The sequence below is a fragment of the Podarcis liolepis genome (genome assembly GCF_965112155.1).
Source record: "Podarcis liolepis genome assembly, chromosome: 5".
Lineage (NCBI taxonomy): Eukaryota > Metazoa > Chordata > Lepidosauria > Squamata > Lacertidae > Podarcis > Podarcis liolepis.
In genome coordinates, this window is record NC_139556.1 from 83,548,416 (window position 1) to 83,564,562 (window position 16,147).

A 16,147-nucleotide genomic window follows, 5' to 3' on the forward strand; every position below is an offset into this window, starting at 1 on the left:
CGTGTGTGACGGAGCTCCTCAGACATGTCTGCTCTAGTCACTAGTAGTGTCCGACAGTGGCTGTCTGCGGAAGCGTTTCCAGCAAAGGAGCTCCTTAACGGAAACGCGTCTCCTGGACTCACGGCGTGACAGTTTCCGGCGAGGTGTGGGTCTCCCTATGGGAGACTCAGATGCCTCCCCACTGTTCTCGCTGGAAGCGTCCCTGAGCCCTCCCTCCTGCTCGCATTCCCTCAGAGATCCACTCCTCCCCCTGCTGGTCCCTGCTTCAGCTGTTGAGTCTCTTTCTTCCTCCCTGAGCCCCTCCACCACCTGATGCTCCGATGGCAGTTCCCTGACATCCACCTCCCCTCCAGGGCCCCCCTCACCCCCTCCCATTTCCTCTCCCCTGGGAGGTGAAGGGCTAAAACCCCGAAAAGAATCTTCCTCATCTTCCGACGTCTCGAACAATTCCCTCCATCGATCGTCGTCCTGGCTCGCTGAATCCTCTTCCTCTTCAGAATCTGGGAACCCCTCCAACTCCTCTTCCTCGTCGGTGGTGGCAAAGTATTCCCTTCGGAACCTCGCTACAGGCTGAGGTTTACGTGGGAACCTCTGATGAAAAGTCTCTATTAAAACTTCGTCATTGACATCCTCTGCCCTAACCCAGGTGTTTTCCGACTCCGGTTCCCCTTCCCACATTACCAAATACTCTACTTGATCTCCCTTCCACCTGGAATCGAGGATCTCCGCTACATGGTAGCTGTGTTCCTTCTCCTCCATTGCTGGTCCCCTAGTGACCCTCCCTTCACTGTCTCCTCTATACGGTGACAGCAACGACCTGTGAAAAACTGGGTGCAGCTTCATGTGGTTCGGTAACCGGAGCCTGAAAGCCACTGGATTGACCTGCTGCATGACTTCAAACGGACCCAGCCTTTTGGGTCTTAATTTCTTACAACCTCCTTTGAACGGCAACCCTTGGGTTGACAGCCACACCTGGTCCCCCACCCTGATGCTTTCACCTTCCCTTCTGTTTTTGTCTGCCTGCCTCTTATATTCCTCCTTAGCCCTGTTTAAGTTGAGTTGGAGCTGGCGATGGATCGCTTCCATTTCTTCAACGAACTGTTCAGCAGCTGGAACACTCCAGTTCTCCCCCTCCCCCCCTGGGAAGGCTCTGGGATGGCACCCGTGATTAGCCAAAAAGGGGCTCATCCCCGTGGACACATTCTCTGCATTGTTGTAGGCAAATTCTGCCAACGCCAGCTTCTCCACCCAATCATTCTCTCTGTCATTAACATAACACCGCAAATATTGTTGGAGAACCCCATTTGCTCTTTCCGCCTGCCCGTTGGTTTCTGGATGACGGGCCGTTGAAAAATTGACCTCTACATGCAGTAAGCTCATGAGCTTCCTCCAGAACCTGGAAGTAAATTGTTTCCCTCGGTCTGAAACCACCCTCAAGGGGGCGCCATGCAACCGAAACACATTCTCTACAAACAATTTGGCTGTTTCTTCTGCTGTGACCGCATGTGAGCAGGCTATAAAGTGGGCCATTTTAGTTAACAGGTCTACTACAACCATGATGGCTGTTTTCCCTCTAGACCTTGGCAGATCAGTCATGAAATCTATTGCCACTGCTTCCCACGGTCTTTCAGGTGTGGGCAGTGGTTCTAATAAACCAGCCGGCGCCCGCCTCTCCCCCTTGGCTCTTTGGCATTGTTCACACCCTCTCACATACTCCCGCACATCTTCCCTGACCTTGGGCCACCAAAATTCCCTGGTAACCAGCCACATGGTCTTGTGTTGCCCAAAATGCCCTGCTGTGGGGCTATCGTGCAGCTGCTTGAGTACCTTCTCCCTCAATTCCCCTTCAGGTATATATAACGCTCCCTTATAATACAATGCCCCGTTTCTCTCCTCAAAACCACCGGATTGGTCTTCCTCCCTCCTGAGACCCCTGAGTTTGTCCTGGGCGTATGCATCATGCACCGTACCCTCTACCAATTCCCTTTGCCCCACCAAAGTCGCCCCACACACCCAGCGGTCCTCTGGAATGATATGGGTTTCTTCGGGTGCTCCCTCCCCCTCCAAATATTCAGGTTTGCGTGAGAGAGCGTCCGCCCTAACATTCTCTGGGCCTGGCACGTAACAAATCTCAAAGTTAAATTTGGAGAACTCCTGGGCCCATCTCAACTGCCTTTGGTTGAGCACTCGCGCAGTTCTCCAGTACTCTAGATTTTTATGGTCCGTGCACACTTGCACCTTATGTTGTGCACCAACTAGCAGATGCCTCCATCTCCGGAACGCCTCATGAATAGCAAGAAGTTCTCGGTCGTACACCGTGTAGTTCCTCTCGGATTTGTTCAGCTTTCGCGAAAAGAAGGCACACGGTCGCCACTCTGACTCCTCCTTCCCCGGCTGCAGAAGAAGCACCGCCCCTATGGCTCTGTCAGATGCGTCTGTTTCAACCCTTAGCTTCTTTCGTAAATCCACATGCAGAAGTTGTTCTTCAGAGGCGAAGGCCCTTTTCAGCTCCTCAAACGCTCGCTCCGCCTCCGCCGTCCATACAAACTTCTTTTTACTGCTGAGACAGTCAGTGATGGGCGCCGTCAGATGGGCGAAGTTGCGGATGAACTTACGATAAAAGTTTCCAAACCCTAGGAACCTCTGCACATCCTTCTTGGTTTTGGGTGTTTTCCATTCCAGCACTGCCTGTACCTTGCCGGGATCCATGGCCAATCCCTTGTCTGACAGGCGGTACCCCAGGAATTCCACCTCCTTGGTATGGAACCGACACTTCTCCAGTTTCACCCACAGCCTGTTGGCTTGCAGTCTGCTCAACACTTCTCTGACGTCTCTCACATGTTGCTCCTCATTCTCCGAATACACCAACACATCATCTAGGAAAGCAACGCAATTCTTGTAGAGCAAAGGGCCCAGTACGTGGTTCATAAAAGATTGAAAACACGCTGAGCCTGCTTGTAATCCAAATGGCATAACGAGGTATTCAAATGCCCCCAAAGGGGTAAACATGGTGGTTTTCCATTCATCCCCTTTCCTTATGCGTATCAGGTTGTACGCCCCCCTTAGATCCAGCTTTGTAAAAATCTTTCCCTTCCTCACCCTGGTCAAAATATCATCAATCCTGGGCATAGGGAAAGCCACTGGTTCAGTCACTGCATTTAACCTCCTAAAATCACATACAAGTCTCGGCTTGTCCGCGTTTTTTTTGTCCACAAAAAACACTGGGCTACCCCCTGCTGCTTTGGACTCTCTGATGAAGCCTCTCTTCAGGTTCTTGTCAATAAACCCTCGCAACTCCTGCATTTCTCTGTCTGACATGGCATACAACTTGCCCACGGGAAGCTGTGCTCCAGGGAGTAAATTGATCTGGCAATCAAAGGGCCTATGAGGTGGTAGTTGGTCAGCTTCCTTCTCGCTGAACACGTCGCTGAGATCTGCATACTGTGGTGGTACCTTCACCTTCTCCATTACTTCAGTCCCTGCTAGGGTGGCTTGGGCCCCTGCTGAACCCTTTTCCCCTTTGCAGTGTTCTAAGCAATGTGCTGAACCAAAGGACACCACTCTTTGATGCCAGCCAACCAGCGGATCATGTAGAGCTAGCCAGCTCATTCCCAAAATAATGGGAGCGCCTCCCAGGGTGGCCACATTAAACGCTATCAGTTCTGTGTGCCTTGCCACCCTCATTATCATTGGGACAGTCTGCAAGCTGACTCCTCCTACCAACAACTCCCTGCCATCAATCGTGGTCACCTGCAGGGGGTTGCTTAAAGGGATAGTCTGTATCTGGTGTTCAGCAGCAAACTCCTTGCTCATAAAATTGCAGGAGCTGCCTGAGTCCAATAGCGCCTTTATTTTTAGGGGGTGCCCATTTTGCAGCTCTAGCGACACTTCAATCACTAGAGCAGGTCGAGGAGCTTCTGGCACGGGCACTTTCACTGCTCTTTGGCCTGGCTGCAGTGCCCCGATTGTGGCAACCAGGCGTTGGCTTTTACCTGCTCCGTTCCCCCCTGTTCTCCCCCCTCAACAGCTCCCACCATCCCTTGCCATTCCTTCCTCTGGGGGCAGACTCTGGCAAAGTGGCCTGGCTGTTGGCAGAGATAGCATTTCCGGGCGCCCTTTCCCTCCTTCTTAGCCCCCTCGCTGGTTTTTGAAAATGCGCGCGCGCGCGCTGTTCCGATTTCCATCGGCTCTGCCGGCGGGAAAGCTGGCTCAGGAATGTCTGGAATGCGGAACTCCTTCCAACGTTCCCCTCTCCCTTCCCACCTCTCCAAGGCTCTTGCCTCCTGCCGCGCTCCTATGGTCAGCGCAGATTTGGTCAGCTGATCCATAGACCCCGCCCTGGTGCTCCGTGACAGCTCGTCTTTCACCGCCGAAGAAAGACCTTCTTCAAATAGCATCTGAATGGGTGGCGCCGATAAATCCCAACCCAGTCTGTGAATCAGCATGGTAAACTCAGTCCAGTACTCACGGACAGATCGACTTCCCTGCTTGCAAGCCATTAGCTGTCTGCGCACCACCCCTTCCTCAATATCGCTGGAAAACATGATATCCATTGCACGAAAGAACTTCATCGTGTCCTTTAGTACGTCATTGTGCGTTGCCATTAGGGGTCGAACCCAGTCTCTCGCCCCTTTCTCAAGATGCCCAATTACGAAAGCAACTCGCGATTCCTCATCAGGGAACTCATCGAACTGCACATTAATGGCATATTGCATCTCTGTCCTAAAGGCATGGTAATCCTTGGGGTCCCCCCCAAATTTCTGCACCAATCCTGGTACCTTTCTGGGGAACTGAGTGGCTGTCCCCTTCTTGTCTGCATCCTGAGCCCTTCTCTCCTCCAGCCTCGCCGTCTGCAGCGCCAGTTGGACCTCCAACGCTCGGTATCTATCTTCCAAGCTTGGACCAGCTCCAGCCCCCGCTCCTCCGGTTCCGGTTGGTTCGCTCATGATGCTTTCTCTTGCACAGGCAGCGTACAGAGACTGTCGGACTGCTGTTAGGGATTGATTAGCTGCTTGTGCGTAAAACGTGCTCCCTCAGAGTTTGTGCGACCCCACAAACCTCCGTGTGTGACGGAGCTCCTCAGACATGTCTGCTCTAGTCACTAGTAGTGTCCGACAGTGGCTGTCTGCGGAAGCGTTTCCAGCAAAGGAGCTCCTTAACGGAAACGCGTCTCCTGGACTCACGGCGTGACAGTTTCCGGCGAGGTGTGGGTCTCCCTATGGGAGACTCAGATACCTCCCCACTGTTCTCGCTGGAAGCGTCCCTGAGCCCTCCCTCCTGCTCGCATTCCCTCAGAGATCCACTCCTCCCCCTGCTGGTCCCTGCTTCAGCTGTTGAGTCTCTTTCTTCCTCCCTGAGCCCCTCCACCACCTGATGCTCCGATGGCAGTTCCCTGACACTACCCTAATGTCCAACGGTAGCATCCTCACTGGTTTGTGGTTAACTGGTTCCATTGTTAAACTTTCTTTTAATGTTAAGTTTTTCCTAATGTTCAATCCAAATCTACTATCCTGTACCTAAAGACCATTAGATGTAGTCCTGCCTTCCAAGGCAGCAGATATAAAGTATTTGCTTCTTCTACTGTAATATCCCTTCAAGTATTTGAATAATGCTATAATGGCCATCCCGACCCTGCCACGGCTTCTTTTCTCCAGGCTAAATGTACTTCAACCTTTTGTCATAGGACTTGTCTTCTATACTCTTGACCATCTTCATTGACCTCATCTGAACCCATTCCAGTTTGTCTACATCCTTTTGAAAGCACAGCACCCAGAGCTATGACGAAGAGCTCCAACAAAAGTCTGACTAATGCAGAAAGAGCACTTCTCATGACTTGAAACCTATTCATCCACCAAAAGTTAACACTGCAATATACATTATTTAAATAAGCTGTGGTCTGTCAAAAGCAGAGAAGAGAATAAAAGTTTGGATTTTATATCCTGCTTTATCACTACTCTAGGGAGTCTCAAAGCGGCTAACATTCTCCTTTCCCTTCCTCCCCCACAACAAACGCTCTGTGAGGTGAGTGAGGCTGAGAGACTTCAGAGAAGTGTGACTACCCCAAGGTCACCCAGCAGCTGCATGTGGAGGAGCGGGGACGCGAACACAGTTCATCAGATTACAAGTCTACCGCTCTTAACCACTACACCATATTGGCTCTTGTAAATTGCTACAAAAGCACTTGTAAATTGTTATACAGTAGAAATTAAATCAGAAAAATGACACTGTTTTTGAGGATATGCTTTCCTCATAGTGGTTTCTTCAGATGAGAATGACTTTGTGGCTGCTTTCCAGAGCAATGGATTAGTATGGTAAATGATGGAAAAATCTTCAACGATATTATGATGGTGGCATATTTTCTTGCATCTCATTTTGTGTCTATTTCAGGCTTAATAACCAGTTTTTGTAATATGGGCCTGAACAATCAGGGGAAAGCAGGAAGCTCTTAACATTCTTTTCTAATGAAAATGATCTAAGGTATGCAATACAATGCATGAAAATAATACTGAGGGCCAAATGCTCATTAAATTGTCCTACCAAAGAATCTGATATAAATACTAAGCAGATGTACTTCCAGGCCATAGTGCAAAAAGTAATAATACTTGAAATAAGTTACAGCTTCACAAAATCTATTTCACCTAAAAGATGACAGAGCAATGCAGATACCTTAGTAGTACAAGGTGACCTGAATATTCTCCAAGTATGCCTTCATGTATTTGTGATTTTCTCAGTCTGCATATGATGCAGAAGGTGACACACCTGAGGGAGGGGAGTCACGTATGGGTTCCTGATCTAATAATTAAGCAACTGTGAGGCCACAGAACCTTGGCAGGTCTACCTGTGGAAACAATTGTATTTCCAGTAATGTTAACTGTGGCTATAACTATCAATGGCTCCTGTATATCCATGCCTAAAAATGACTTCAATTTATGGTTTTAGTATGGGTGAAATGGGAACCCTGGATAGCACTAATTGTAATTAATGGTCCAGTATGGACCATCTCAGGAATTAGTGTTGGGTTGGGTTCTCCTCCCTAGTCCCTCCCTCCCCTGATGTACTACTTTGGAGCTTTGTTGTTGTTGCTTATATTAAGCCAGAGTTCCGTTTTACATCTGAACCAGGTTAACTAGTTGTCAAGTCATGAAAATAAGCATTCTCCTGAATGTTTAACCATAGTTTAGAAATTGGGAATGTCACATTTGCATTCATTGTATACCGTACAATGCATATTATTAACATAAATAAGCTTTTAGGACTTATTGTAGCATAATAAAACAGCAAGTTCCAAGACCTGTGTTTTGAAGACTATAAGACAGCACTGCTCAAACTGAAGATTTTGAAGACACCAAGGCAACCTTTCCTATTTAGAAATTTGGTTTTCACTACAAAAGAAAAATAAATTCAAGTTTCTGAAACTCAGAACAGTCAAACCTAAGCAGAAGAACAATACAGAGTAAAAGTTTTAAAAGTAAAAATAGCACATATTGAGAGATCTGGATACATGTGTCAAATGGAAAAGTTTAACATGATATTAAGCCTGGCACAAGGTTACTCTTACTTCTCTTGAAGAAAGATTGTTTCAAAAGGCTAGACTGTTTAAAAAGGCCCACTTCATTTTCAAGGGAAAGGAAGCCAAAAATCAGATCTTATTACAAGAGTTCTAAATCAGTATATATGAATTCACCAACCTAAGTTTGGTTTTGGGATATGTGCAAAACATTAAAGTGTACACTTGATTTCTCAGGAGCATATAAAAACACCAACGATAAAATTACGACTGTGTTAAAATTAAGTATAAACACACTTCTACAAAAATCTGTGTTTGGGTCTTTGGGTTTCTCTCTAGAGATTAAAAAGTTTTGTGAGAACCAAAAGCAGCAGCATACATATTTCTTGTAATTAGAAGATGCTGTCAGCGCCTCTGTAACTGATGGGAAACAATGCTCTCTAATAGGTTATTTAAAAGATATGGGGGGAAATAAATACATTTTAAAATGGGTAACTTGTAGAATATTATTACAGCCAAACTTCAGTGACATTTGAGAAGCTTTGCACATTTTTTTTCTGTGTGTTCCACCTTATGGCTGCAAAAAAGAATCCATAAAAAGGTATTCCATAAACACATAAAATGCAGAATATATTTTATTCCCACAAACAAATACAGTGGAAATTGCATCACCAACGATGGTGGGATGATGGGAACATGTATGTATACATGGCTAGAAATGTAACCTGTAGTCAAGTGGACAGGCAAGTACCAGACCCAGTATCCTTTGTGTTCCTAGCTGGCTTTGCTCCATACTGGTATTGCTTTTTCCTCCAGCGGTTTTTGCTTAGATTATTTGTTTCCGCCAAATGGCTATAACTTGAACTTCTTTCTTTATCCACTGCTGCCTTTCTTTGCTGCTATCCCCTTTTCAATCCCCCATGTTTTGAGCTGCTTTCCTTCGTTAGCCCAGCCACAGCTTCCCTTCGCTTGGCCCATCCTTCTCTGTTAGATTGTCTGGTTTGACCACTCACATTTGGTTGTACAAGGTTGTACTTTTACATCAGGGGTGAAGAACTGGATCAGGCTGGTGGGCCAGATCCTTATCTACCCTAACTCTTGCCAGCCAAATTTGACAGGTGAGCATGGCTGCCTATCTGTCAATCACCTGACACCACAAAGACACCTGACATCACAAATGTGATGCAGTGCTTTGAAGCCCTGACAATCAGCTGACTGTTGTAATTTCAAAGTGCCATGCAGGACTCTTTAAAGCACCAATGATATGCTGATAATTGGGAATTGAAAGCTCTTTGAAACCCTGACAGTCACTCATCTTTAGCCAAATAGATGGGGAAGGTGCAGAAATACCTGGAATGTAGGAAACAACCCAGTCAATGAATTGCTAAGCCACCTATTTGCTGCATATGCAGCAGCTTTTGCTCTCTCCAAGCCATTTGAATACCTCAGACTGGCATCCCAAAGTGGTGGTCCAGTTTGCTTCTTCAGTTGGGCCAGCCCTATTTGTTTGATGTGTAAACCCTCCAAAGTTGCTTGCTCGTGTATATAATTAACAAACCAGCAGCACAGTGCCATAAGCATTACTTGCATGTGCATCTGCACAAAATTAACATTAAATCAACTTTAGTATTTGCTTCTGGGCAGAAACAGCTGTAATACAAAGGTTTTGTATTACCCATGAAACCAAGGTTTATAGTCACTGTTGTATACAAAGCTAATAGACTAATAGGGAACTAATGTACAGTGGTACCTCGGGTTAAGAACTTAATTCATTCTGGAGGTCCGTTCTTAACCTGAAACTGTTCTTAACCTGAGGTACCACATTAGCTAATGGGGCCTCCCGCTGCCACCGTGCCGCCACCGTGCGATTTCTGTTCTCATCCTGAAGCAAAGTTCTTAACCTGAGGTACTATTTCTGGGTTAGCATAGTCTGTAACCTGAAGCGTCTGTAACCCGAGGTACCACTGTACTACAACGGTGATTAAGAACTGAAACCACTGCTACTTTTTAAAATAATTTCAGTCCTCCTCTCATTCTTAATCTTGGAATTTAGTCAATGATTTGGCTCTTTACTAATTTAAGATATGGATTAAATGAATAACCTACTTTCAAATATTTGGATCATTATCTCATCTAGTGAATTGTATCATATCAAAATGTGCTGTTCTGGAAAAGAATTGCTGCCAAAAACCTATTTTTAAATTCTGGTTACAGTGCACTGTCAAATTTCAGTAGAATTCTACTCAATCATTGCCAGTATATTCCAAGGAAATCAATGGGAGGCCACAAGGGAAACCATGACATTCCAGTGTAATTTATTTAAAGAACTGAATTTGGTAAAATTAAATACATTCAAATATATAGGTCATACTAGGGAAAACTGGGATGCAATCCCTGAACAGCATTAAAGGAAACAAATTTGCTAGGTCTACAGTTATGGAATGGAAATATAATCTTCAATGCAGTAATGCATTTATTCCATGCATAGTAGCTACTTTTGAAAGAGTAGCCTATCAATTACATTTTTTTTTTTACAGAATCAAAAACAACAGTTTTAATTATGAGATAAAATAATTCATGGTGCTTTTTTCATTTCGAATTGATACTGATCATGGAGTTTAATCTCAATAGAAAACTTTAAAAATATATCTACAAATATTTGCTGACAAACACATATTACAAATACAGAATACAAATACATATTTGCAGATGCAGCCTTTGGGAGGAAGGTATTGCAAAGAGTAGTATAGACTTCCCTCCTGGATACCTCAATTGGTTAGAGCATGGTGCTAGTAGCACCAAGGTTGCAGGTTCGATCCCTGTATGGGACAGCTGCAGATTCCTGCACTGCAGGGGGTTGGACTAGATGATCCTCAGGGTTCCTCCCAACTCTATGATTCTATATTATAAAGGAAATCTTAAGACTGCTTTTTTTTCTGAGAACAAAGTATCATGCAGGTATGAAGAACAAATACGTATCATACTGTCAGGGGTTCAGGAGCAGAGGCGAGGGCAAGGGAGGAAACAGAGAGCGAGGGGGAGGAGGCAGAAGAAAAGATGAGTGATGACGACGACCCGAGATCTCCGAGTCTTTCCAGTGAATCAGAAGATTCACAGAAAGGAGCACCAGTGGCCAGGGCAAGGGGGGAGACTAGGGGGACACCCCAGGAAGATAGAGCCAGAGGGGACTCAGAGGGGAGCAGTTGGAAATCGGGACCAGCGTCACCACCAGAGAGCAGGGAAGAGGAAGGGCGCCAGGGATCAAGCGCTGGCAGCTCACAACAGGAGGGAGGGCACGAGTCAGGAGTGGCCACACCTCCATCGGGGAGCGAAGAGACGGTTAGACGGAAGGTGGAAGGTTGGGCGCGCGCGCCAAGTTCAAATGCACAGGAAGGTGGCGCAGTAGGCAGCCCGGAAAGGGAGCCAGGTCCTAAAGCCCGGCGCAAGGAGACAGGAGGGTCCGGGGGGTCAGCGTCAGAAGAATCCCGGAAGGAAGAGACCCCGGGGGGCAGAGGGACCCAGAGAAGAACAGTCAGGCGGAAAAGGTGGAGCAGGGCTAGGATATTAAGTTGGTGTACAAGGGGCGGAGATTCAGACGGAGCTTCGCCGATCTAAGCATAAGACGTAGAGTTGCACGCAGCAGCTTGAGAATGGAAACTGTAACTCAATAAAGACTTTTATTTAATGATCGCTGGCTAGCGTGATCCTCTGTGAGCTAGGATCTGGAAGCAACTCTGACACATACGTATTTTATATTCTAGTCCAATGCCACAGTACAACAATCTTAAGAAGTAGTCCTTTTAACTGCTTTGTTATGATGAGAGAAGTGGCAGTAAAAGTAAGTAACCAAATGTGACTGAAAATAAAATGGCTTTCATGCACTCTACAGAGTTTAACAACCCTTCACCATGCAGTTTAAATCATCTAGAAAATATCTCGACACATTATGAAGTGAAGAAACAAAATGCCATTGTAGTCTTTGTCTACTGGTTCTCTTTAATATCATTACTACCTGCCTTCATTTACAGGAGGGCAAAGAAAACAGTAAGGAGATTATAGAAACTTGAAAATAATGCTTTTTACACAATTCTTGTTTCAGATTTATATAATGTTGTCAAGTTTTATAAAAACCCATTCCCATCAATCTATTCTGAAATGTGACCAGGAAACAACACAGAGTGTAAACTCTTCCTCTAGATCCCTGAGGCCAGGACAAGATACAGATTTAAATTCCATCCCATTATTGTACCAAAGTTTCATTACCTTCACAGTCAAGGAAATGGTGGTACAGCCTCTACTACCAAAAATCCCTCTGAAGGTAAAAATATTTTCTGACCACCGTTCCACCTCAACCACATCTTCAAGAAAGGGCACAGCTACTATAATGACTACTCATTTTAAAAAGCTATGCTCATGCATTAGAATGATGAGACATATGGGAGATGTCCTATTGCACAGAGATCAATAATATAATTAAGAGTTAATATGCAGAGGCATTCACAATATAACAAGATATTCAGGAGGAAAATGTGTTGCCCGCAAGTCTAAAAAATACAGGTGGTGTTCCAAAGACTTAGACTAAACTAAACAACTGTAGTAGAGTTTTATTTTTGTACAGTAGTGCACAGGTTAAAAAAAAATCCCTTAAAATCTGCAAAAGAATTCAGAACTATAATAAAAATGGCACTAACAATTGTCTAATGGGGCTCAATTAACCTCTGTTAAAGAAAGCAGAAAAGTAACATTCCTTTATATAAAGGACCAGATTGACTAAATGATTCTAACAACAAAAATCATGTATATGTGTGTGTGCACTCGTACTGACTGTGGCTTATAATGTTCTTTATGCTTTATATAAATGTTTCTTTCATTCTCTGGGGCACTGAGAAAGGGGTCCTCTCTTGTGATTCATTTTCTGTAACTGCGGGGGTGGGGGAATATTAGAAGGCCTCAGTCCTTCCTGATTTCTATTTCTGTGTAAGAGTAATGCAACATGACCAACAGTGTCAAAGCAGGCATACAAACCCACAGGAAGTCACCCACAAGGTATGTATGAATAGTCACAGGCGTCAGGCACTGGTCTTTTCTTCAGACACTTAGCATTTTAAAAATCAGGGACAAAGAAAATGCAACTGTTTTTTGTATTATATGTAGAAGTGTGTTCGGCTTTGAACATAATCTATGCCTGGCACAAATGTTAAGAGCACCTACCAAAGTTAATTCTAATACTGGGTGTTGTTGCTTTTCATGAAATTGTATGACATTTTAACTGAAGTCTGTTTCTAAGCAGTACTACTGTAAAAGTGGCACACGCACACACACACATACACATATAAAGGAACAGATGAAAAGCAAAAAAGAGATGGAAGCAAAAGAGTATTTGTTAGCGTATTTAATTAAATTATGCTTTGTAACTAGTTGCATATGCTGTAGAAGGGTTAATGATATGTATATCTCCTGATGGCTCTCGAGGGAGCAATTCGCTGATTCAGCTCCATTACATCAGACACAATAAAAATGTCTGTGTTGACCAGAAAGCCAGGTCTGGTTCTCTTCAAACACTATCACACTGGTTATGTGACTCATTCTCTCTTCTCTCTCAGCACCAGCATGGCTAATTCTTTAGGAGCTATTTATATTTAAGTCAAGGAAAAAAATTGCATGAAGCAGCAAAAACGAAGGAGGCAAGCCTCATAAATTATTCCTGCCAGCTGTAAAGGAATAGATAGTATCTGGCTTTAGCTACTGTTAATCCCCTCCCCATTCCTCTGTAGGAAGAAAGTCCCATTTTAAAGTATTTTTCTGTAAACAGACTTAACTTCAATATTTTATGTTGTGTGTTCTGTAATAGATGAACTTACAAATGATTAAGAAAAGTCTCTGTAAAATTTGTGTTTCTTCTCTCATTCTTCTTATGCTTCGAAACAAATGCACCACCTATATATTTTGTGTTTATAAATCAAAAATAATTCATACCGATGCCAGACTCATAAACAATACCATGGATTTGAATTCTCACTTTGCCTATAATTGTTGAAAGAGTGGAGTAGGGGATTTTTTCCATTAATAGCTTGAATGTATGACACAGTGGTTGAAAAATGTTTGGGAGTAACTAACATCAGGGTTTGCAACAAGTGATGCTTTTACTTAGTCTAAAGTCTCCTCCTCAGAGTCTATCTTAAGGCTATGACTAAATGCAGAACTTGGGGTTTCACCATTAAGGTAGCAAAATGGGAGCGGAGTGGAGGAAAGCTGAATATCCAGCCTAATTGATTAATGAACAGCTCTGGGAACCTGAAAGCTTGCTTATTGTTTTGAACTATTTTGGTGGATCTGTATGAAGGCAATGACCAACAGTGGATTTTGAAATCCTTCAAGTGGACCAGATTCAGCTTCCTTTCAATCCAGAATCAACACCCGACATTATGAAACATTTGCCAGCACCCATAAACTCCATCAGGGTCCACCAGTGCTGCTATTTCCAAATACCCTCCTCCAAGCACCCTCTACCACATGCCCATGCTCCAACTGGTAGCACAGCTGTAACGACCAGCCTCTGCCCCTTCCAAGCTAATCCAGTTGTTGTTATTCATCAGTCTCAAAAGACTACAAAAGAGTGTGCCACTGAGGTCAAACTGTTGGAGTTACAGCGCCTGTTGTGGCTGTAGAGACCAATATGGGATTGTTGCAGCTGGGGCAGAAGAAGGCATCTGGTTTCGCTGTTACAGATGCACCATGGTGTTTCTTCTCTCTGCGCTCCCTCCCAGTGGTCATTCCTCCTCTGGTCACTGTTGTGAATACACAACCTGACTGTCTCCAAGCACTGAGGTCGTCTGCAAGGGGCTCCCGCACAGCAGGGTTCATGTTGCCAGTCTTCATGCCACGTTTGCAGACATCTTTGTAATGCAGAGTTGGTTTGCCAACAGGTCTGATGCCTGAAGCCAGCTCCCTGTAGAGCACATCCTTGGGGATCCTGCCATCTTCCATTCTGTGGACATGACTAAGCCAACGTAGATGTCGCTGAGACAAAAGTTCCAACATACTGGGAATGTGGGTATGATAGAGTACATCTTTTTTTTGAAACTCTGCCCTGCCACGTGATGCCCAAAATCTTCCGGACACAGCACATATGGATTTAGATGTCATTCCTGGCAGGTATAACATTATCCCATACCCTTTTGGAGAGAGCTATTGCTATAGCTGCCTTACCTACACTTTTCCAGCTCAGTGTCAATGGAAAGTATGCTGGTTATGGTGGAGCCCAGGTAGACAGAATAGTCCACCACCTCAAGCATGTGGCCACGAATGCTGATGCGTGGAGTGAATTCTAAGAAGTGTAACTGAATTCAGCAGGCCACAACTTGAGTTGCAAATAATTTACAATTTAAAAATTTAGTAATTTGAAATCCTATTAAGCTCTACTAGAAGTAAATGCTGCTGTTTTCAATATGGCTCACTCCCAAGTAAATATGAATAAGATTGCAGTCTGAAATTAGTAAGCCTACGAATGCGAACAATGCATACAGAGAAGTTATTCAGATTATGGCTTTGTTGTGACAAATTTTGGGGGAAAGTTTCAGACTCATTTGCCATGTTCTCAAATACCACTAAACCACTATTTAGCACTACCTGCATGAGCTGGAATGAGCCCAAACAAAGCCTTGGGCTCACACACTCCCCCTACCTTCTCCACCTCCTGCACAGACTGGAGAAGGATTTTGCCAGCATTTAGCTTCACTTTCCCCTAATCTTGACTTGTTGTTGCATATAAACCAAAGATTGTGGTTTATCAGAAACTCTGGTTAGTTAAACAAGCCAGCTTCATAACTCATGGTTTGAAGTTTGCTTATTTTGAAACTGACTAGTTTGAAATAAACCATGATCCCTGGTTCCTATGCAACAAGTCAAGATTAGGGGAACATGAAACTAAACACTGGCAAAGTCCTTCTCACAGCTGCATGGGAGGAGAGGATTAGAGATGTGAAAGCCCAGGAAAAAACAGGAAACTCCCCAAACTCCCCCCATTTTCCCATTCTTTCAATTGGGTGGGTTGATTATTCCAGTTTCTTTCCAGGCCTTCACATCTCTGGGAATGATTGATTTTAAAGCTTTGCTCATGTTCATTCCTTGTCACTGATGTTGTGTGAACCATGGTTTAGCATTATGTTCTAACTGGGCTAGTGTTACTTTCAAACATATTCTTCAATTATCTATTGCATTATCAACAATGTATGTGTTACAAATATACCTCCCACCCTTCCTTCAAGGAGCTCAATGTGGTATATATGGATTCCCCCTCTTATCTCACACAAATCTTATGAAGTAGGTTAGGAAAAGAGACACTGAGAGTCTCCTACCCTAAGCTCTTCATCTTATTCTACAATTGTCATTATTATTTCTAAGTGATTGATGAATCATGGATTCCAATATTCATAATCTGAGTCAGGCTAGGTAATAGGTGGGGGCACACTGCTTTGTCAAGGAAAATTAATGCACCACTCAAAATATTACAGCTGTACAACAGGTGCCAATATGATAACAGTTGTTTGAGGAAGGACTAGAAGTCACAAGCTGTTGTGAAATGAAAGTCAACTTCTGGACTGTAAAATACTAGTGCAACGTGATTTATTGTCTGCTAAT

At 44.4% G+C, this 16,147-nt stretch overlaps 2 protein-coding genes across 4 annotated transcripts in view; one reads left to right on the plus strand and one right to left on the minus strand.

The window, feature by feature from the left end:
- The window catches only part of LOC310707414 (putative membrane protein C3orf80 homolog), a 52,424-nt gene extending 37,600 nt beyond the window's left edge, over positions 1-14,824 (plus strand). For both annotated transcript variants that reach the window (XM_083504605.1, XM_083504606.1), the window contains one exon: positions 14,434-14,824. Coding sequence is in view for 1 of the 2 variants with exons in the window: in XM_083504606.1 (XP_083360732.1) it covers positions 14,434-14,439 (6 nt within the window). In the remaining variant the exon portion in view is untranslated. The remainder of the gene's footprint in view (positions 1-14,433) is intronic.
- The window catches only part of IFT80 (intraflagellar transport 80), a 74,795-nt gene that overhangs the window by 22,145 nt on the left and 36,503 nt on the right, over positions 1-16,147 (minus strand). The gene's annotated exons all lie outside the window — the stretch shown is intronic.